The sequence below is a fragment of the Pollachius pollachius genome, assembly GCF_949987615.1.
Source record: "Pollachius pollachius genome assembly, chromosome: 2".
In the NCBI taxonomy this organism is placed as follows: domain Eukaryota; kingdom Metazoa; phylum Chordata; class Actinopteri; order Gadiformes; family Gadidae; genus Pollachius; species Pollachius pollachius.
The window spans coordinates 4361160-4377559 of NC_136935.1; the positions used below are offsets into that span (position 1 = coordinate 4361160).

The 16400-nt window shown below is 45.4% G+C and overlaps 1 protein-coding gene across 1 annotated transcript; it reads right to left on the reverse strand.

The window, feature by feature from the left end:
• Nucleotides 1-1427: 1427 nt before the first annotated feature.
• mertka (c-mer proto-oncogene tyrosine kinase a) lies at nt 1428-16272 on the reverse strand. Its single transcript, XM_079730806.1, has 19 exons — nt 16071-16272; nt 15140-15488; nt 14563-14663; nt 13840-14010; nt 10808-10894; nt 10517-10632; nt 9982-10171; nt 9075-9220; nt 7638-7773; nt 7369-7519; nt 6294-6382; nt 6084-6179; nt 5915-5995; nt 5632-5724; nt 5290-5408; nt 4665-4774; nt 4119-4278; nt 3607-3743; nt 1428-2752 (listed from the first exon to the last, which is right to left on the reverse strand). Exons 1-19 carry the CDS (start codon nt 16153-16155, stop codon nt 2182-2184), a joined length of 2988 nt encoding a protein of 995 aa, XP_079586932.1. The 5' UTR covers nt 16156-16272; the 3' UTR covers nt 1428-2181.
• Nucleotides 16273-16400: the final 128 nt, after the last annotated feature.

Below are 16400 nucleotides of genomic sequence, written 5' to 3' on the forward strand. Positions count from 1 at the left end.
CATAAGTCAACTGCATAATCTACAGCTCTCCTGTACAAATATGAATAAAGGTTGAAATTCATTTCTTAGGCAAAAATAAATAAAGATATAGAAAAAAAGTCATCCATATCTCTCTAGTGCAGTGGTGTGGATAAGTACATTATGATGTTGTTTTACAGAGCTACCAGTGAGTCCATGATACGCTATGGCATCACAACATGGTTCGGTAACCTGACCGTAAGAGCCAAAGCACAACTCCAGAACCTTGTTAAGAGGGCAGGGAAAATAATGGGGACCCGGTCCCCATCCTCCTTAAAGGAGATTTTTGATGACACAGTTAGGAAGCAAGGTTCTAAGATAGCCACAGAACCAACCCATGTCCTAAACATGGAGTATGAGCTGTTGGCTCTGGGCAAAAGATACCGGCTCCCATTTTGTAGGTTAAATATATTAAAGTAACTCCCTAGTTCCGCTAGCAATTATGCTACTTAATGGAGGGAGCTTTCCGTGATGGAACATTGCAATAACTGGTGGGCAATAGTGCAATAACTGGTTGGGAAATAGTGCAATAACTAGTGGACAGTGCGTCATCCTTATGGATACTTGGGTAGTGTCTAGGCCCTAGACTATGTTTTTTATAATGGGTTTCAAGGTGGTGGTGAGGCCATGTGTTTGGGTAATGCAATGTGTTTCATGTTTCATGTTTTTATGTTTGTCTATGTAAAATCTTTATGTATGTGTCGCCGATGCTCTCTGTTTGCCCAAAGCAAATTTCTCTCGTGAGAGAGAAAATAAAATACTTACTTAGAATCATTTTACCACTTTAATAAATTATATTTAAGAAAGAAAAAGCTATCCAATGTGATCAATGCTACCATTTAGTATTGGCATCTTTACCCATTATCATATATGGTTAACCGTTATTTATTATTTTGTTTTTAATCCAACCTTCTTTTCATGAAAACATTGGGGTACAACCAGGGGCGTCACTAGGTTTTAAGGACAGGGGGGGCTTAGCCCCCAGGAGATGCACAGAATGTGAGCGAACGTTTAATTTCACAAACAGCTAACAAAAACTGAGAAATTACAACCTAGGTTGCAGGGAAAACGTGGACTGGATTTCAGTGATGTGGGCATGCTCTATATGAACAAGTGAAATGGACTCGATAACGACGCACTGACCGCTTCCATAAGGGAAGCTAAGATTTATGATCACATTTAAGTTAATAATAACTGGTTATATGATTATTTATCTAAGCTCAAATTCTCGCCACATTATATTGAATTTGTCGGAACTTTTTTGTAAAAAAATAAAAAATAAAAAATAATTTATAAATGAACATAAAATTATTTAGGGGGGCTTAAGAATATTTTAGGGGGGCTGAAGCCCCCCTAAAATAGGCCTAATGACGCCACTGGGTACAACGCTATGACGGTTTGAAGCATTTTTATTATAAACGGCACCAACAATTTAAAAATGTATTATATTATGTTTTATATACATTTCCCTAAGCTTTCGTTCGTTGACAACATGCACAGGAGATAAACCTAACTTTAATGTTTTAAAACACTTATTGCACTGGAGAGAAACCTGTTGATGGCAATGTGACAATTGCAGAAGTCACTTCATATACTTTAGTCCATACCTTTTGTAATGTTGATAAATAGTATAATATTTATTTTCTGCTGCAAAAAAACCCCATCAAAGCAGAAGATGACTCCATCCTCTCTTAATGCTGCCCAAACCAAAGCTCTCTATTCCTCAGTAGTCATCTGTGGAGTAGTCTAGACTTTGTTAACATAGAGAGAGCTCTTTTTTAAAGAACACATATTGTAGATGCACATGTTCTGCAAAGGGTCAATCAAATCATTTACAACATTTTAGTGTAAGCAGCAAAATCTCAGGGTTATAAAATAAATATTCCACGATTTTCACGACGAAGCAATGGTTCAGTAAAGTAAACTATTTCACAGTTATATCAAAAGCTTATTAAAACATTTGGACATCCGAAACGTCGTCCCTATTAACACTGGTCTGTAGGCATACCACGGAGAGGCCACGTCGCCTTGCCTTGCACATCTTCAAATCAAAATCAACACAAAACAACCGACTGCGAAATGTCAATGTGCTCCAAAAGTCCTTAGACGCGCACACTTCTGCAGGCCCCTCGAAAACATGTTCTCTCTCCTCTGCCGCCGTCCTTAGAGCAGGGAAGATGTGTCACAAGACCCCTGATCCACGCCCGCTCCGCTCGCCGCCGGTCGCGCCGAACCGTCTCTCGGCAAAAGGGGCGTTTCCACGGCAACGAGGTTGGCGGAGGGGGCGGATCTCGAGGAAGGGTCCGAGGGTCTGATGACGACGACGTAACGGTCAGCGTCACCGTCGGCGTCGTCGTCGTCGCGGCCGTCGGCGCAGTCGTCGCGGCCGTCGTCACGGTTGCGTCCGTCCCGGCGGTCCTCCGTGCTGCCGTGAACGTCGGCGGTGACCACCGAGTGTCCCGGCGCCCGGGCGCGACGGGCGCAGGTTGGGGAGGGCGAGCCGCACGCCCCACCGAACGCGCCGCCGTGGAGGCCGGGGTGGGGGTCCTCCTCCAACCCGAGCAGCTCCAGGTCGTGCTCCTCTTCGGGGAAGCTGGTGTTGATGTAGATGATGTCGTCCTTGCTGGAGGACTCAGGGAGTTTCTCCGCCAGCTTCTCCAGTCGCTCCAGCAGCTGGGGGAACGGCGGTCGGTCCAGGGGGTCCACCCTCCAGCAGCTGTACATGATCTCGTACCTGGACCCAGACACACACACACACACACACACACACACACACACACACAAGCACTGTCAGCTGCTTGCGCGTCTTTAACGAGAGGGTTGCTGGTTTGATACCCTGCACCTCCCAGCCGAGTGTCGAGGTGTCCCTGAGCGAGACATCTCAACCTAACTGCCCCCTGGCAAGCTGTCTGCATGAATGTGTGCAATGGGTGAATGCGAGGCACTAATTGTGAATTGCTTTGAATGGCCACAGGTTAGAAAAGTACAATATCAATGCAGTCCATTTACCATGTACTTTAACAATCATTTAGTATTACGTATTTTATCTCCTGCCAGAAAGAAGATGAATGGGACATATCTTCCAAATCCAAATACTCTTTAACGTAAAGACAATCATTCTAGTCTCAGGGCTGATAGGAAGTGAAATTATCGGTGCCTGAAATTATCAAATACATTCAAAGACACCACAGAGAATTTTCTTAACAATAAAAAGAGCGGAACTCGCACACCATGTAGCCGATGCAATTTTTTTTATTGCATAAAAGTGTAAAGTGCTACCCAAAGTGCGTGCCAAACATTTTCAGTCCCATTCAGACCATCCTCAGTGCAAACATACAAAGGTAAAAGACTTCCTTATATAGACTACGCAATCAAAAGGTCAGGTAGGTTGACGTGTTGACTAGACATTTTAAAAAGGCACCGCTCATCTATTTTCACTTTTCTTGACAACATACATGGCCGAGCTCAAGCCTGAATTCAGGCACCACGGCTGAACTCTATCAGGCCTGTAGTCTCCAAAAACCTATATCTTTAATGAACTGAACCGCGTGAGCCCTGATCGATTTAGTGTTAATGTTAAAGGCTTACAGGTCGTCGAGGCAGTCTGCCGGCTGCTTCAGTCTGTGACCCTCCAGGAGGTAGTCGTAGATCTCATGGTTCTGCACCCCTGGGTAGGGGGTCATTCCTCGGGTGGAAATCTCCCACATGGTGACCCCAAACGCCCACTGCATGAAACACAGTGTTCTTCAGTCAGTGCCTCATATTCATATTCAAAGTCATTACCTCTTCATCATCAGCGCTGTTAGATAGCATTGGGAAGTAGTGCATGTGATTTATTTCAGGATTTTTGGGCTGTAATTACATTCCTTTCAGTTTTAAGATGGGGACATTTAAGTGTTACACAATGAGTGTTGTAACGAGTAACGGCTGCATGTTTTTTGGGAAAGAACCCGAGTAATTACAGAGAGGAAGAATATTTTGTACTGATCTTTGTATCGCCATGATGTTGTGGAAAAACAATCCCTTATTACCACATAAACTAGTCATGCAGCAGAGCGTGTTAAAAGGGGATGTTGTTGTCTGCAGGAGGAAACGCTCACCACGTCGCTCTTAATGGTGAACACCCGGTCAGCGAGGCTCTCCATCGCGATCCACTTCACAGGCATCTTGGCGATACGACCCTGCCTGTAGTAGTCCCCGCTGTAGATCTTCTTAGACAGGCCGAAATCGGCCACGCACACCGACATGTCGTCACGCAGCCTATCAGAGGAATCGAGAATTACAGTTTGGTCTAAATCTGGGATTATATTGTCCTAAAGTAATGTTGAAATCATGTCAGTCTGTTTGTCAAAAATACAGTACAGTAGGTTTTATTGCACCGATATATTGTCCCCCGATGTATATCGATCAATATCGGCCGAATTGAGCAATGCCTGTATTGTTTGGTGGTGAGGCAGATATTAATGGTTTATAAATGTTTTTCTATAAATAAATAAATAGAAACGTCAGATTTCTGTTCACGACGAAATAACTAATCAATATCGGTCTATCTTAGCTCATGAAAGGAAGTTCATGTCTGTGCGTCCCAAGTTTCATCACTTCCGTGTCCACTAGGTCCGATATCTCTGTGAGCGTGGAAGCCTCACATGCAGTTGCGCGCGGCCAGGTCGCGGTGCAGGAAGTTGCGGCCGCTGAGGTACTCCATCCCCGTAGCGATGTCCACCATGAACCTCAGCAGCGTCTGAGTGGGCAGGAACTGTGTGGATTAAGAAGGAAGAAAGAACGTCAGTTATTATCCTGATAAGACAAAGGAAGATTCGAAAATTTTGAATAGGTTAATGGAAACTATTACTTCTTTCAGTGGTAATGTTCAAAATCACATCTCATAATAATAATAAAAAAATATTAACCCAAAAATATGCTTCTTTATGCCGTTTTATTCAACTACTACTTTTATTTAAAAAAAAAGACACCTGCTCACTGTCAGTCAGATATTAGATTAGAAACTAAATTCAGTTTGCAAACCGTTGAACCCCAGTGAGCGATGTTGACGACGCTAACGGTGTTTACTTTGGAAATAGGGCAGCATGAACGTCATCTGGATTAGACTGGCTGTAGGGCCAAGCATGCTGACGGCAGACTCTTCAGACCTAACAAGTGGAGCGGATTGGGTCTGGCTCTTCAGACCTAACAAGTGGAGCGGATAGGGCCTGGCTGTGTGAGGCCAGTACAGCGGTGCATGGAGGAAACCCCAGAACCCAAACTCCTCACCACATTACTGTCTCCCAGGCGGGTACGGAGGAGGAAGCTGTGCAGGTCTCCGTGCTTCATGAAGGGCAGGATGACCATGGGCTTGGGGAAATGTCCGGAGCCTTCCTCCAAGCACACGCCTGACACACACACACACACACACACACACACAGATGCGCGCACAAACACACACAAACATGCAAACACGTGCACGCACACACATAAACACAAAAACACAGGGAAACGTACTTAGCTCTCTCCTCGTAATCTTGTAATCAAATCACAGTGGGTACCAGTTATGTGAGTCAACAATTTTGAGTAGGCTAAAGTGTGGATTATTACATTATATTGGTGATGTATTACCCTGTAGCCTGATGACATTGGGATGGTGGAAGTCTTTCATGCAGGCTGCCTCGTTCAGAAACTCATCGATCTCCCTTTGGGAAAAGCTGTCCACTGGATAGGAAAGAAAATAACAGAATGTGAGCTGCTTTTAGCAAATTGCTTAAATGGAAAATTGTGAGCACAGATGGTTCAGCAAGTATATATAGTCATTTCATTGGAAAATTTTACAATTATTGTGAATGATTCTATTTGTGCACATAGCGTTTTTAAACAGTAAGCTCATCCAGAGAATACAGCTCACTTTTCATGGTCTTCACAGCCACCTTCTCCGATGTCCCGTTGGGTTGCCTCAAGTGTCCCTCCACCACTGAACCAAATTCACCTGTTGGAATACGCATGATAAATAAACATCCGCATGTGTTCATGAACTGTGACTCTCCTCGGACACATTCAGTCTTCACTCAGCTCACCTTCTCCCAGGATCTTCCCTATAGAGAGTAGGCTCCTAGCGATCATGACGTCCTGAAGTTTGGCCTGGAGCTCCTCGCTAACCCCAAGGTTCCTAACTACAGAGAAGATGAACAAACGTCAGTTATTAATGTAGAACATACCTTCAGCGCAATCACAAAGGTACAGCCCACACACACTGCAGTATCCCTCCTCCTCATTCCAGAACCTACGTGTGATTTCCACCACAGAGCGGTTGTAGCTCCTCGTGGGCTTATACTGGACGACAGGCTGCTGCTTGTCTCCACCTCCAAACAGTCGCCTGCAGAGGGCACCAGTGAGACGCAAAAGAAAAAGTGAAACAGAAGCACAAATACCACAGGGCAAAATGAGACACTCTGCAACATCAACAGTCCTACCCACTAAGTATGATAGTAAGAGCCCTATGTGGGAAAGAGGGGCGGCTTTAGTCCGCTATTGTTTTGCTCTTGGGCTGGCATCCCGTGAAACGCTGTTATCACCATCCTGCATGGCGGCACTGAGTCACAGACCTTACAATAAATTCCTCAGCCCGGGCAGCTGTTTGCTGGGTTGTTTTGTGAGAGGGGGATGGTGATGTTTATGTGGAGGAAGAGGTTTCTTTTTAGTTTGCAGCACGACGACTTCAGCATGCCAGCTGTGGACCTCAGGTCCAGACAATAGGCGATTTACAGGAAATGGAACCTTGTATATGAACTCAGATCGGAAACATTTAGTCGATAAGGACCTGCAACAGATGTTTGCATTTTCAAGGAAGGATATAAGTCACGATATAAGTAAGAAAAACTACGCGTAACTTAAAAACCGACCATCCCCAAAAGCATTTTGCAGAAGCAGCAAGATCATATCCAAGTAATTAGCACAGATGTTGATTAGATAGTCCTGGAAGTTAGGATAGTGTGTAGGGATACATCTGCTCCGTAATAACCATTATCAGATTCACTGTAAGGGCCCATTATAGTCGCCGTGCGTGAACCGCGCCAGCCGGCGTGAACCTCGAATGCCCTCGGTTCATACAGCCTTTGATCAGAAGTCGCGCACTCCCTTCGTTTTGAAGCTCTGCGAACAGCGTGTGCGAAATGTCTACTAAAAATTCCATGACGGTGGACCGCGGACTATCCACAAACTTCACGAATGGCGAATCACAGCGGCTACAACTTCCACTTAAGTCAGTGTGGATGAAAGCATCGGCTAGATAATGACGAAACAGCAAACAGCAGTAAATAGACCAGATTTAGTCTATGACTTGAGACCCATATGCCAACGTACCCAAACAAAGAGTTCAGCGTGCCGTTGTTGACGCAGATGGCCACCCAGAGGACCACCAGCATCAGGAAGGCCCCAGACGCCACCGCCAGGACCACATAGTAGGAGTCGGACCCCCTGATGTCCGGGCTGGAGGACGGGGAGAGGATCCAGGCTGAAAACGAAGAAAAATAAAAGAAGAGATAAGGAGGTTTGGTTGACTCTTTCGGCCCGCCTGCTCCCGGAGGAGAAGGGAGTCGAGGAGGTGCGTCGGGAGGGCACAGGGGGCTTACTGTTCTCGGGGACAAAGATGGAGACCGGAGGGCTGGCCATGCCTCGCCCTGTCTGGGTGCAGGCGGCCACCTCCACGCTGTAGGTGGTGTTGAATTCCAGCAGAGCCACATAGGCCGTGGTGGAGTCGCTGTGAGTCTGACGTAAGCAAGAGACGCAGGCAGGGAAAATGGGATTCAATGAGGTTTGTGTTGCCTTCTCTTCATCAATTTGCGACGATGAACACAAACGTTATTGAACAGAATAAAACGCCAACCAACACCATTGAATATGGATATGGATTGTAGCTGTCAGCGAATTGTCTGCGAATTTTAAGACTTTAAGTGTCAGAGGTGGGCGAGTTTGTTTCCAAAAAGCCAGGACTGCATTTGAAAAAGGGAAGAAGAGTAAGCGTCCAGTAAGCTGCAGAGGTTCGTCACACGTGATGCACGCAGTCCTGTGTTTCACAACACCTCGTGATGATGCGTGGGGGTCACAGAGCCCGACAATAACACGTGCAACACTCGATGAATCCTACCCGTGGGGCAAGGGAAAGCGATTGTATTATTAATATATAATAAAATATGTGTCAGGAAAGTAACAATAAACGACAGATCCTTTTTTCTAGGACAATACACATGGATAAATATGTTTATTCAAGATGTATTTAGTTTTTGTTTGTCATTTTTGGAGGGTGCTTTTGTCGTCTTATTTTGCGACAATACAGAAGCAGATCACACGTCAGATACAACAACTGGCCTTTCACTCATTTCCAGTCATCGCGGGCATAAAAACAAAGGCTTTGTGTGTCATGACATCACCCATTCGACCGGACAACGCACATGAGTTTTGTCAGGCCCCACGTCGAGCCGTGCATTGTATTCATATTCCATCTCCTCGGCATGACTCATGCCTAGGGGCCCGAAGGAGAAAAAAGGTAAAGGGCCCTTTCCAGGTTTAGAACACTGGAGTTAACTTCCTCTTCCTACCACTACAAGTCTGTGGGGGACAGGAAGCACAGCATTGTACTAGAGAGTATCCGAGTTCAGTCACAGAACCATGACAACTCCGCTCGTATCAGGGGACTGGGGCAGGCAACAACACATCTCACAGAAATTGCCACTATTTATTCAGGGTCCCATGCCTGGACTTCCAGGAAGTATTAAAAGTGCTACGAATGATAACACACACACTGCAGGACATAGAATGGAAATTATTTTGTTATAGTCAGAGCCAGACAGGAAGGAGGTAAAAATCTGTTTTTCAAAAACAGATTTGTCATAAATGAGTCATGGTAATAGGTTATAAAACGAGGACAGCGTTGTATCTCTCACTCTGATTTAATCAGCTAAGCCAATTAAGCTTTGGCAGAAAAACAAGAAAATCGTAAGAGCCAACAAGAATATCCACTATCTGAGACATACTGTTCAGAGTGCTTGCAGCAGCGTCCATCTCCCCACCTTGCTCTCTCGTGTCCCATGTTTGACGACGACGTCGTAACCCTGTAGGATCCCGTTGATCTTGTCAGATGGCGGCGCCTTCCACCTGACCACCAGCATCGTCTGGTTCAGACGCAGGGTGACGTTACGCGGATAAACCGACGGCACTGGGGAGGAGAAGAAGAAGAAGAAGAAGAAGAAGAAGAAGAAAAAGAAGAAGAATAGGTGGAACAATAGAGGGAATGAGAAGGAGGAAAGGAGAATAAAAACGGGCATGTCATTCTAAGGCTTCATAATGGCATACATGGCAAAACTACAATAAAACCCACCACAAAAACACTACAAAATGATCCATCCGTTTGTAACTCTGTTTACGACGTTCCATGTATGACAAAAATCTGGAAATCTTCTATATTGGTTTAGTTGACTGAAAACTACCCCATGGGGGGAGTTTTCAGTCAACTAAAAACTCCCCCCATGGGGTCTCCCGGAAGGAACTGGGAATCGGCCGCACCCAGTATGTTTTCTCTGTGATGTCAATCCTATTTCCTATTGCATACCCACAGGAAAGCAACACACTTGGCTACTATTTCTTTCAGGGAATTCCTGCCATGGATAAAGCATTTCAGTGCGTGTGGCACTAAATTCCTAAAAATACTTTTTTTGTTGTTTTTATGTTGCTACGGTTTTATAATAGCCTACTTTAGAGAAATTGGAAAGACCGTATCCACTTATGAGGAGGGGCCCCAAAGGAAGGCAGCCTTCAAGTTTCCACTGTTGCCAAAAGACGACACCCTATCCAGATCAACATCGTAAATCTGCGGAAAAAATCCTTTGGACCAAAAATTGGGTTGGAGCCATGAACCACGGCAGCCGCGTGCGCCAGCCATTAGCCTAGCCCCCTGGTAGCCTGGGGGGCCACACCCACCTCCCTCTGTGGTGGCGTCCTGCATCCAGGGGCTGCCTGGGGACGAGCCCATGTCGTTGCTGCAGGAGACGCTGAAGTTGTACCCGGTCATTGCCTGCAGACCCGGGACCTCGCACTGGAAGGGGGGCACCGTGGCGTTGATGAGCCTGGTGTTCATGACCTCGCCCCTTCTCCGGCTCACCTCTTTAATCTGGGGGTGGGGGTGGCAGAGGGCGGGGACATGAGGTTAACCTTTACGGCCACACAAGCCGTTCACAAGCCGTGTCTGGGTGAAAAAGCAACAGATGTAAGACACAGGGAATGACCGAGTACGGTATCATGTATAAGAGATATACAGTCAAAGAAGACTTCCAGTTTACAATCAATGTCACATGTTGAATTATAACAGATACAATTCGATTAAAAAAACAAATAGGAAATTGACCGCAAGGGTTTCATTTCATTTGGTGGTTGCGTTTTACCCTCGTGGGATGGTTCTAGTTAGCTGGACAGCCAGTGTCCAGGTTAGTTAATGGTGTCCTTGTGTGATGCTCACCCTGATGTGACACCTGGTTAACGGAGAGAAACCGTCGTGTCCCGCAGTCCAACTCAAGATCAGCTTGTTGGACTGCCTCTCGATCACCGTCACCTCAGAGACGGCTTGGGGAAGCACTTCAGCGAGGAGAGGAGGGAAAGGGAAAAAAAACACAAGCACACACACAAACACACACAGACACACACACACACACACATACACTTCATTACAAAAGGGCCCTCCCCTAGAGAATACTTGTATGATATAAGTCTGTTGGTGGTTTTGAAGAAGTGCTGGAAGTCTAAAGGTTACCTTTTATGTGGACATTTGCTTCTCTGGAAGTGCTGATACCCTTCTTGTTGTAAGCTTCACAGTTGAACTGAGTATACTTCTCCACTCCTGGGGACCAAGTGAAACACATGGGAAACCATAAGTACAGAAAACTATGAGCCTGTGATATGCAATAACACAAAATAACACATTTATACTTCCTGACAATGCTTCACGGTATAGGAATCTATAAGAAGCCTACCAGAGTAACGCACCATCCTTTGCTGGTACATTTCTTTATTGTTTTACGTATTTTTTATTTGATTAACAATGCGCTATCTCTCATTCTGAAAGTGACAATATATCAGGATCTGAAATAATCACGTGCAACTGCATGCATAACGAGAACGATACAAAGAATATCGCATGATGTGAGACACTTTCATACCTTTTTTTATCTCCAATGTTTCACAAAATCGCTTCTGCATTTTTTATTGCCAACAGGCATGTGATCTGGACTGGTTTTGTTTCTTGCTGTTCACAAAATCTTTCAATCAGCACACGACTCTGCCCAGTTACAAAAGGCCTGCGATAGCCACTAAATAATGTCTCTTTTGTGCCCACTGTGCCCTCTGTTGCCGTGAACTATTCGAACAGTGCAAATCCGAAGGCATCCTTTTGACAGTCGCCTGGAACCAGCGTGCCTTTCCGCAGACTCAAGTCTTTGCTCCCTTGAGTCTGCCTTTAACTGCTATCAATCAGACTTCTTTATGCGAGTCAAATTATCATATTTTAACTGATCAAAATCCAAAGGCAGCTCAGAGAGTCATATAATTCAGTGGCTCACCACATTGCACTGCAGTTGGTAAAACGACCTTTGAATCATTGAACCATGGTAGTAATGTAGAAAGTAGAGAGTAGAAGGGAAGGCATAAATAGGGCACTGACCGGTAATAACGTTCAGATACCACTGAAGGCAGCGCACAGCAAAACCATAATTCTAAGCTAATGATCAGATTTCACAGAATGCCATGAGTGAGGCCAAAGAAGGCATTGAGCCAGCTGGTTTGTAGTTGTAAAAAAAATACTTTTCAATCTCATGCCAGCTTGACAAAGATCACTGTGCAAACAGCAGCAGTAGGGACACGTGCCAGACTTCAGGTTTGAGGAATAAAGTGTAAAAGGTTAGTGAATGAGACTGGCCAGTAGAACACATGTTGTACAGGAAAAGCGAAAACAAAATGAAACATTATAACGAAAGTTGAACAAAAGGGAATTATTCTTGTTCTTTCCGTCACATTTGAACCTTAGAGGGCAGTTACAGAAGTGAGAGAGAGGTCAACGAAAGTTAGTCGCCACTCAAATAGGGACAACAAATGGCAGAGATTAGGCTGTGACTTGGACCAACTGTATATATAATAAGCCATATGGAAGCACTGTGGACCAAGGGGCCTATAATTATCAGGTTTGGAAGCATTCCATTTCACCCGTCCATCCCAAAATATTCTGTAGCTGCTTTTCCTTTTTTTTTCTTTCAACCACTGTACATGAATCTGTGGAAGGGTGCAGAGTGCATTTAACAACGGATCGGGTAGAAAGCGAGCATCCCTCCCGACCTACTGTAGGACTGGCTTTTACGTAACGTTCATTTGCTTTTGGAGGGGCAGCCCTTAGCTTCAGAGTTCAGTGCGTTCAGGGCAATAAGGGGGACTAAATAGAGTCTGTTTGTAGACTAAAGAGTGCACTTATTACTGTCACCATTGTGTAGCTGTGTCATATAAAAAAAAGGGATGGGGCTTACAATTCATTTAACAGAGATTTGCCTATCATTGTTATTATTAGAGTCAAACAAGCAGAGTGAGCGTGGTACATATGTTGACTGATATATAGGAAGAGGCCCTTGTTGTGTTGTGACCGTTGGTGCATCGGTGTGGATGAAGCCAAGCCTGTATGCCCAGCCTGGATACAGCAGGCTTCACTTTCCACCCACCCCAGCAGCGCCGTGGGTTCACCCATGAATCAAGCCATTGTCCCGGGAGCCAACCCCCGAGCACTCTCTCTCTCTGCGTTGCCCCCCCTCCCCACCACCACCACCACCACCACCACCACCACCACCACTACCCCAACCCCAACCCCAACCCCCAATACGCCCTTTAATGGTTGGGTCCGGACACAAGCAGAACCAAAACAAAGCCCTGACCCTCTACTTTTTAGCCTCTTGGCTTGCGTTTTGGAAACGCATTCTTTAGCCCCATTCAACATCATTTAACTGCAATTCCTAGCAAAGGGGACTGTGAATAAAAGGGAGAAAAGTACAAAAGGAGTAGGCTGTTTCTACCAATTAAACCCTGCAACAATGTTTTTTTATTTTTTAAGGAATTCAATCTTGGTTGCTGAATACCAAACAAACAACTAATTAAGTACTGACTATCCTTTAAAACACTGGCTTGGATTAGTTCCTCTGATAATGCTTATTGAAGCCGTCGATATATCCCAGTTCTCCCAGGGCCAGGCCATAGTAAGGCACCACCAACAGTGATACAGACCATGGTGCAACCATCGAAGTAAGCAGAGGACAGACGCTGAGGTACGACAGACGCTGAGGTAGCACAGACAATGCAGAACAGAAACTACTAGACGAGCTGAGTAAGACCAACTACATTCTTTATCTCTTCTTGAAAGGAGTTCAACATTCCCACAGCTGGTCAGGAGAGGAATCCGACCAATTAACCGATTTTATCTTTAGGTTTGCATCAGCATTAGTTGGTGCTCCAATTATAAGTCGTATGTTAACGTGAGAGAGAGAGAGAATGTTTGATAGAAAGAGAGAGAGAATGTTTGTGTGTGTGCTGGAGAGAGAGAGAAAGAGAGTGTGAGAGAGAAAAAGAGTGAGAGAGAAATAGTGTGTGAGAGAGAGAAAGAGTGAGAGAGAGTGAGAGTGAGAGTGAGAGAGAGAGACCATGATCAGGGAGGTGAACCCCTCCAAAAGTCTCCCAGTATCCTCTGCTATTCTCCGGCCCAGCACGGGACACACAGCGAGAGCGTTTGGCTGCGTGTGCACGTCGTAGTCTCACCTGGGACGGTGTAGTTACTGGGAGACGGGCGAAAGTCTCCGTCCGGTTTGCCGTCCCGAAGCCAGCGAATGGTGATTGGGCCGGGGGGCCCCACCGCCTCGCAGGACAACATGAACGAGGTGTTGGCCCTCACACTCACGTCCTCTGGTTGTCGGATGAACGTCGGGAGACCTGGGAGAACCGGATGGTCAATCAGTGAATCCATGGCCTCTATAGCGGCCCGGTACCGACGACAATCAACAGATCGGTTCGAAAATGTACTTTTGTGATTTTGTCATTTGGTCGATTTTGCCCGAGTGGAAAAATCGACAGTTCATGCAATTATTTTAATATGTATCTAATAATAATAATAATAATTATAATATATATTTTTTAAAGGCGCCTTTCTCGGCACTCAAGGACACCGTACAGAGGTACACAAAAGTCATTTGAAGGGAACACAATTAAAAAAGTAAGAAAGAAAATTGTAATAACACAGACATAGCAATTGGCATCAAGTGGAACAGGCCGTTTTGAACAGATGGGTTTTGAGATGTGGTTTGAAAAGTGGAAATGAATTGATGTTTCTGAGTTCGGGTGGTAAAGCGTTCCAGAGACGGGGAGCACATTTTGTATCAACTCTGACCAATTGGTCAATTCTATCCACCGTCGGCTGGTGGTAGGAGTAGGTTTTGGAGCCTGGATCTACGTATTGAAGTGGTGTGTGTGTGTGTCGTGTCTCACCTTCCACCTGGATCACCACCGCCGGGGACTCTATCGTTGTGTCGCCGAGGCTCAGCCGGCAGTGGTACTGGCCCGCGTCCACCCTCTGCACGTGGCTGATGCTGCCGCACACATTACAAACACACATTCACCTTCGTCATCACTATCAGCATCATCGTCACCATCCTCACCGAATGTCCACATCCTCATCATCATCATCACCCACCATCGTAATAATCATCATCCTCATCATCATCATCCTCATCATCATCATCACCCACCATCGTAATAATCATCATCCTCATCATCATCATCATCATCATCATCATCACCATCACCATCCTCACTCATTGGCCTTCTCCTCCTCATCATCATCATCATCATCATCATCATCACTCATTGGCCTTCTCCTCCTCCTCCTCCTCATCATCCTCATCATCATCATCATCCCCATCCTCACTCATTGACCTCCTCCTCCTCCTCATCATCATCTCCATGCACCATCATCACAATCGTCATCATTATCATAGTGGGTGGCCAGAATGAGCACGGACAACCAGAAGGGCTTCCGGGCATCGCAACCTGCAGCAATAGTTACCACACGGTGGAGAGCAGAGTGGTGACTCCATCGTTGGTGGTCTGGAGCTCATTGATCACCACCTGCATGTTGGCGGCCAGGTCCTCGTTGTTCTTCAGCCACACGATGTTGAGATCCAGCTGCACCGGGAGGTCGATGGAGCAGTTGAACTTGGCTTCGTGACCTTCCGACAGCTTAATGACGCCAGAGCCCATGGTGGGCTTGAATCGCAACTGTTTGGTGTCTTCCTGGCTCAAACGGAGTCTCACCGCAGACTTATTGGCAATGAAGTCCTCGGACGTGCTGCGTGTGGGCTTCGGGGTTCGACCCTGTCGCCCATACGGTCTGGTGAACGCTGCCGGGTGCAACGCTGTAACGGAGTTATTACACGAATGAGAATGTTATGTACCTGTGCGTTTGTGGATAGTAACGCTATGTCTTTAGATTATGTGAACACAAGTTGCAGATCATTCCAAAAGAAACAAAAGAGCATAGACAAATAATGCGCTCACACGAAAGGGAGGCATATGCTGTTGGAGTCTGTTTGAGTTGTATAGGAATGTGAAGTGACAACAAAAAAAAAACGATTGCAGTGTTAATAGTTTGTGACAAAAATGTATTATTTCGCACCAGTTCAATAAAGGCCTGCGCTATCGGTTTGTTTAAAATGCAATGTTGTCTCGGGGAAATAAAAAAACAATTAAATTAATTTTCTTTATTATATTACTTAAAACGAACATATAATGTTAATAATTAACCCCAAGGGCCGCACTGTTAACGGTTACCTTCAAATTAGTAGCAATGTCCCCTAAATTCCCCAAAAAATTAAACACTTGAATGTATTGATGTGAATAGCACTGAGAAGCTTTTGTTAAAACAAAGAAAAGAAAACAAAGAAAGAACGGCACACAATGGCACCAATAAAGAAACAACAACAACAACAACAACTTACCACTTGTCAATGTTACCAAAGTAATAGCCAATATCGATGTAAAAAGAGCCTTTCTGGACACGACTGCAGTCGACTTCTTGGCCATAGCTTCTCTGGGCAGACGAGTCCCCTGCGCGTCTCTCCAAAGCGTTAAGACGCTCTTTTACAAACCTTTTGAGCACGCTCAATCACAAACAGTGTCAACATTGCACACCGGGTTCACTTTGTCTACACACACTCAGACTCTGGCCAAAGTAAAGCCCTTTTTAGTGGGAAAAAAAAGTTAATGCTCCTGACGTCAGAGGAGGTATCCCAGAAAAGGCGGTTCTTAGAGTCAAGCTTTGGTTAAAC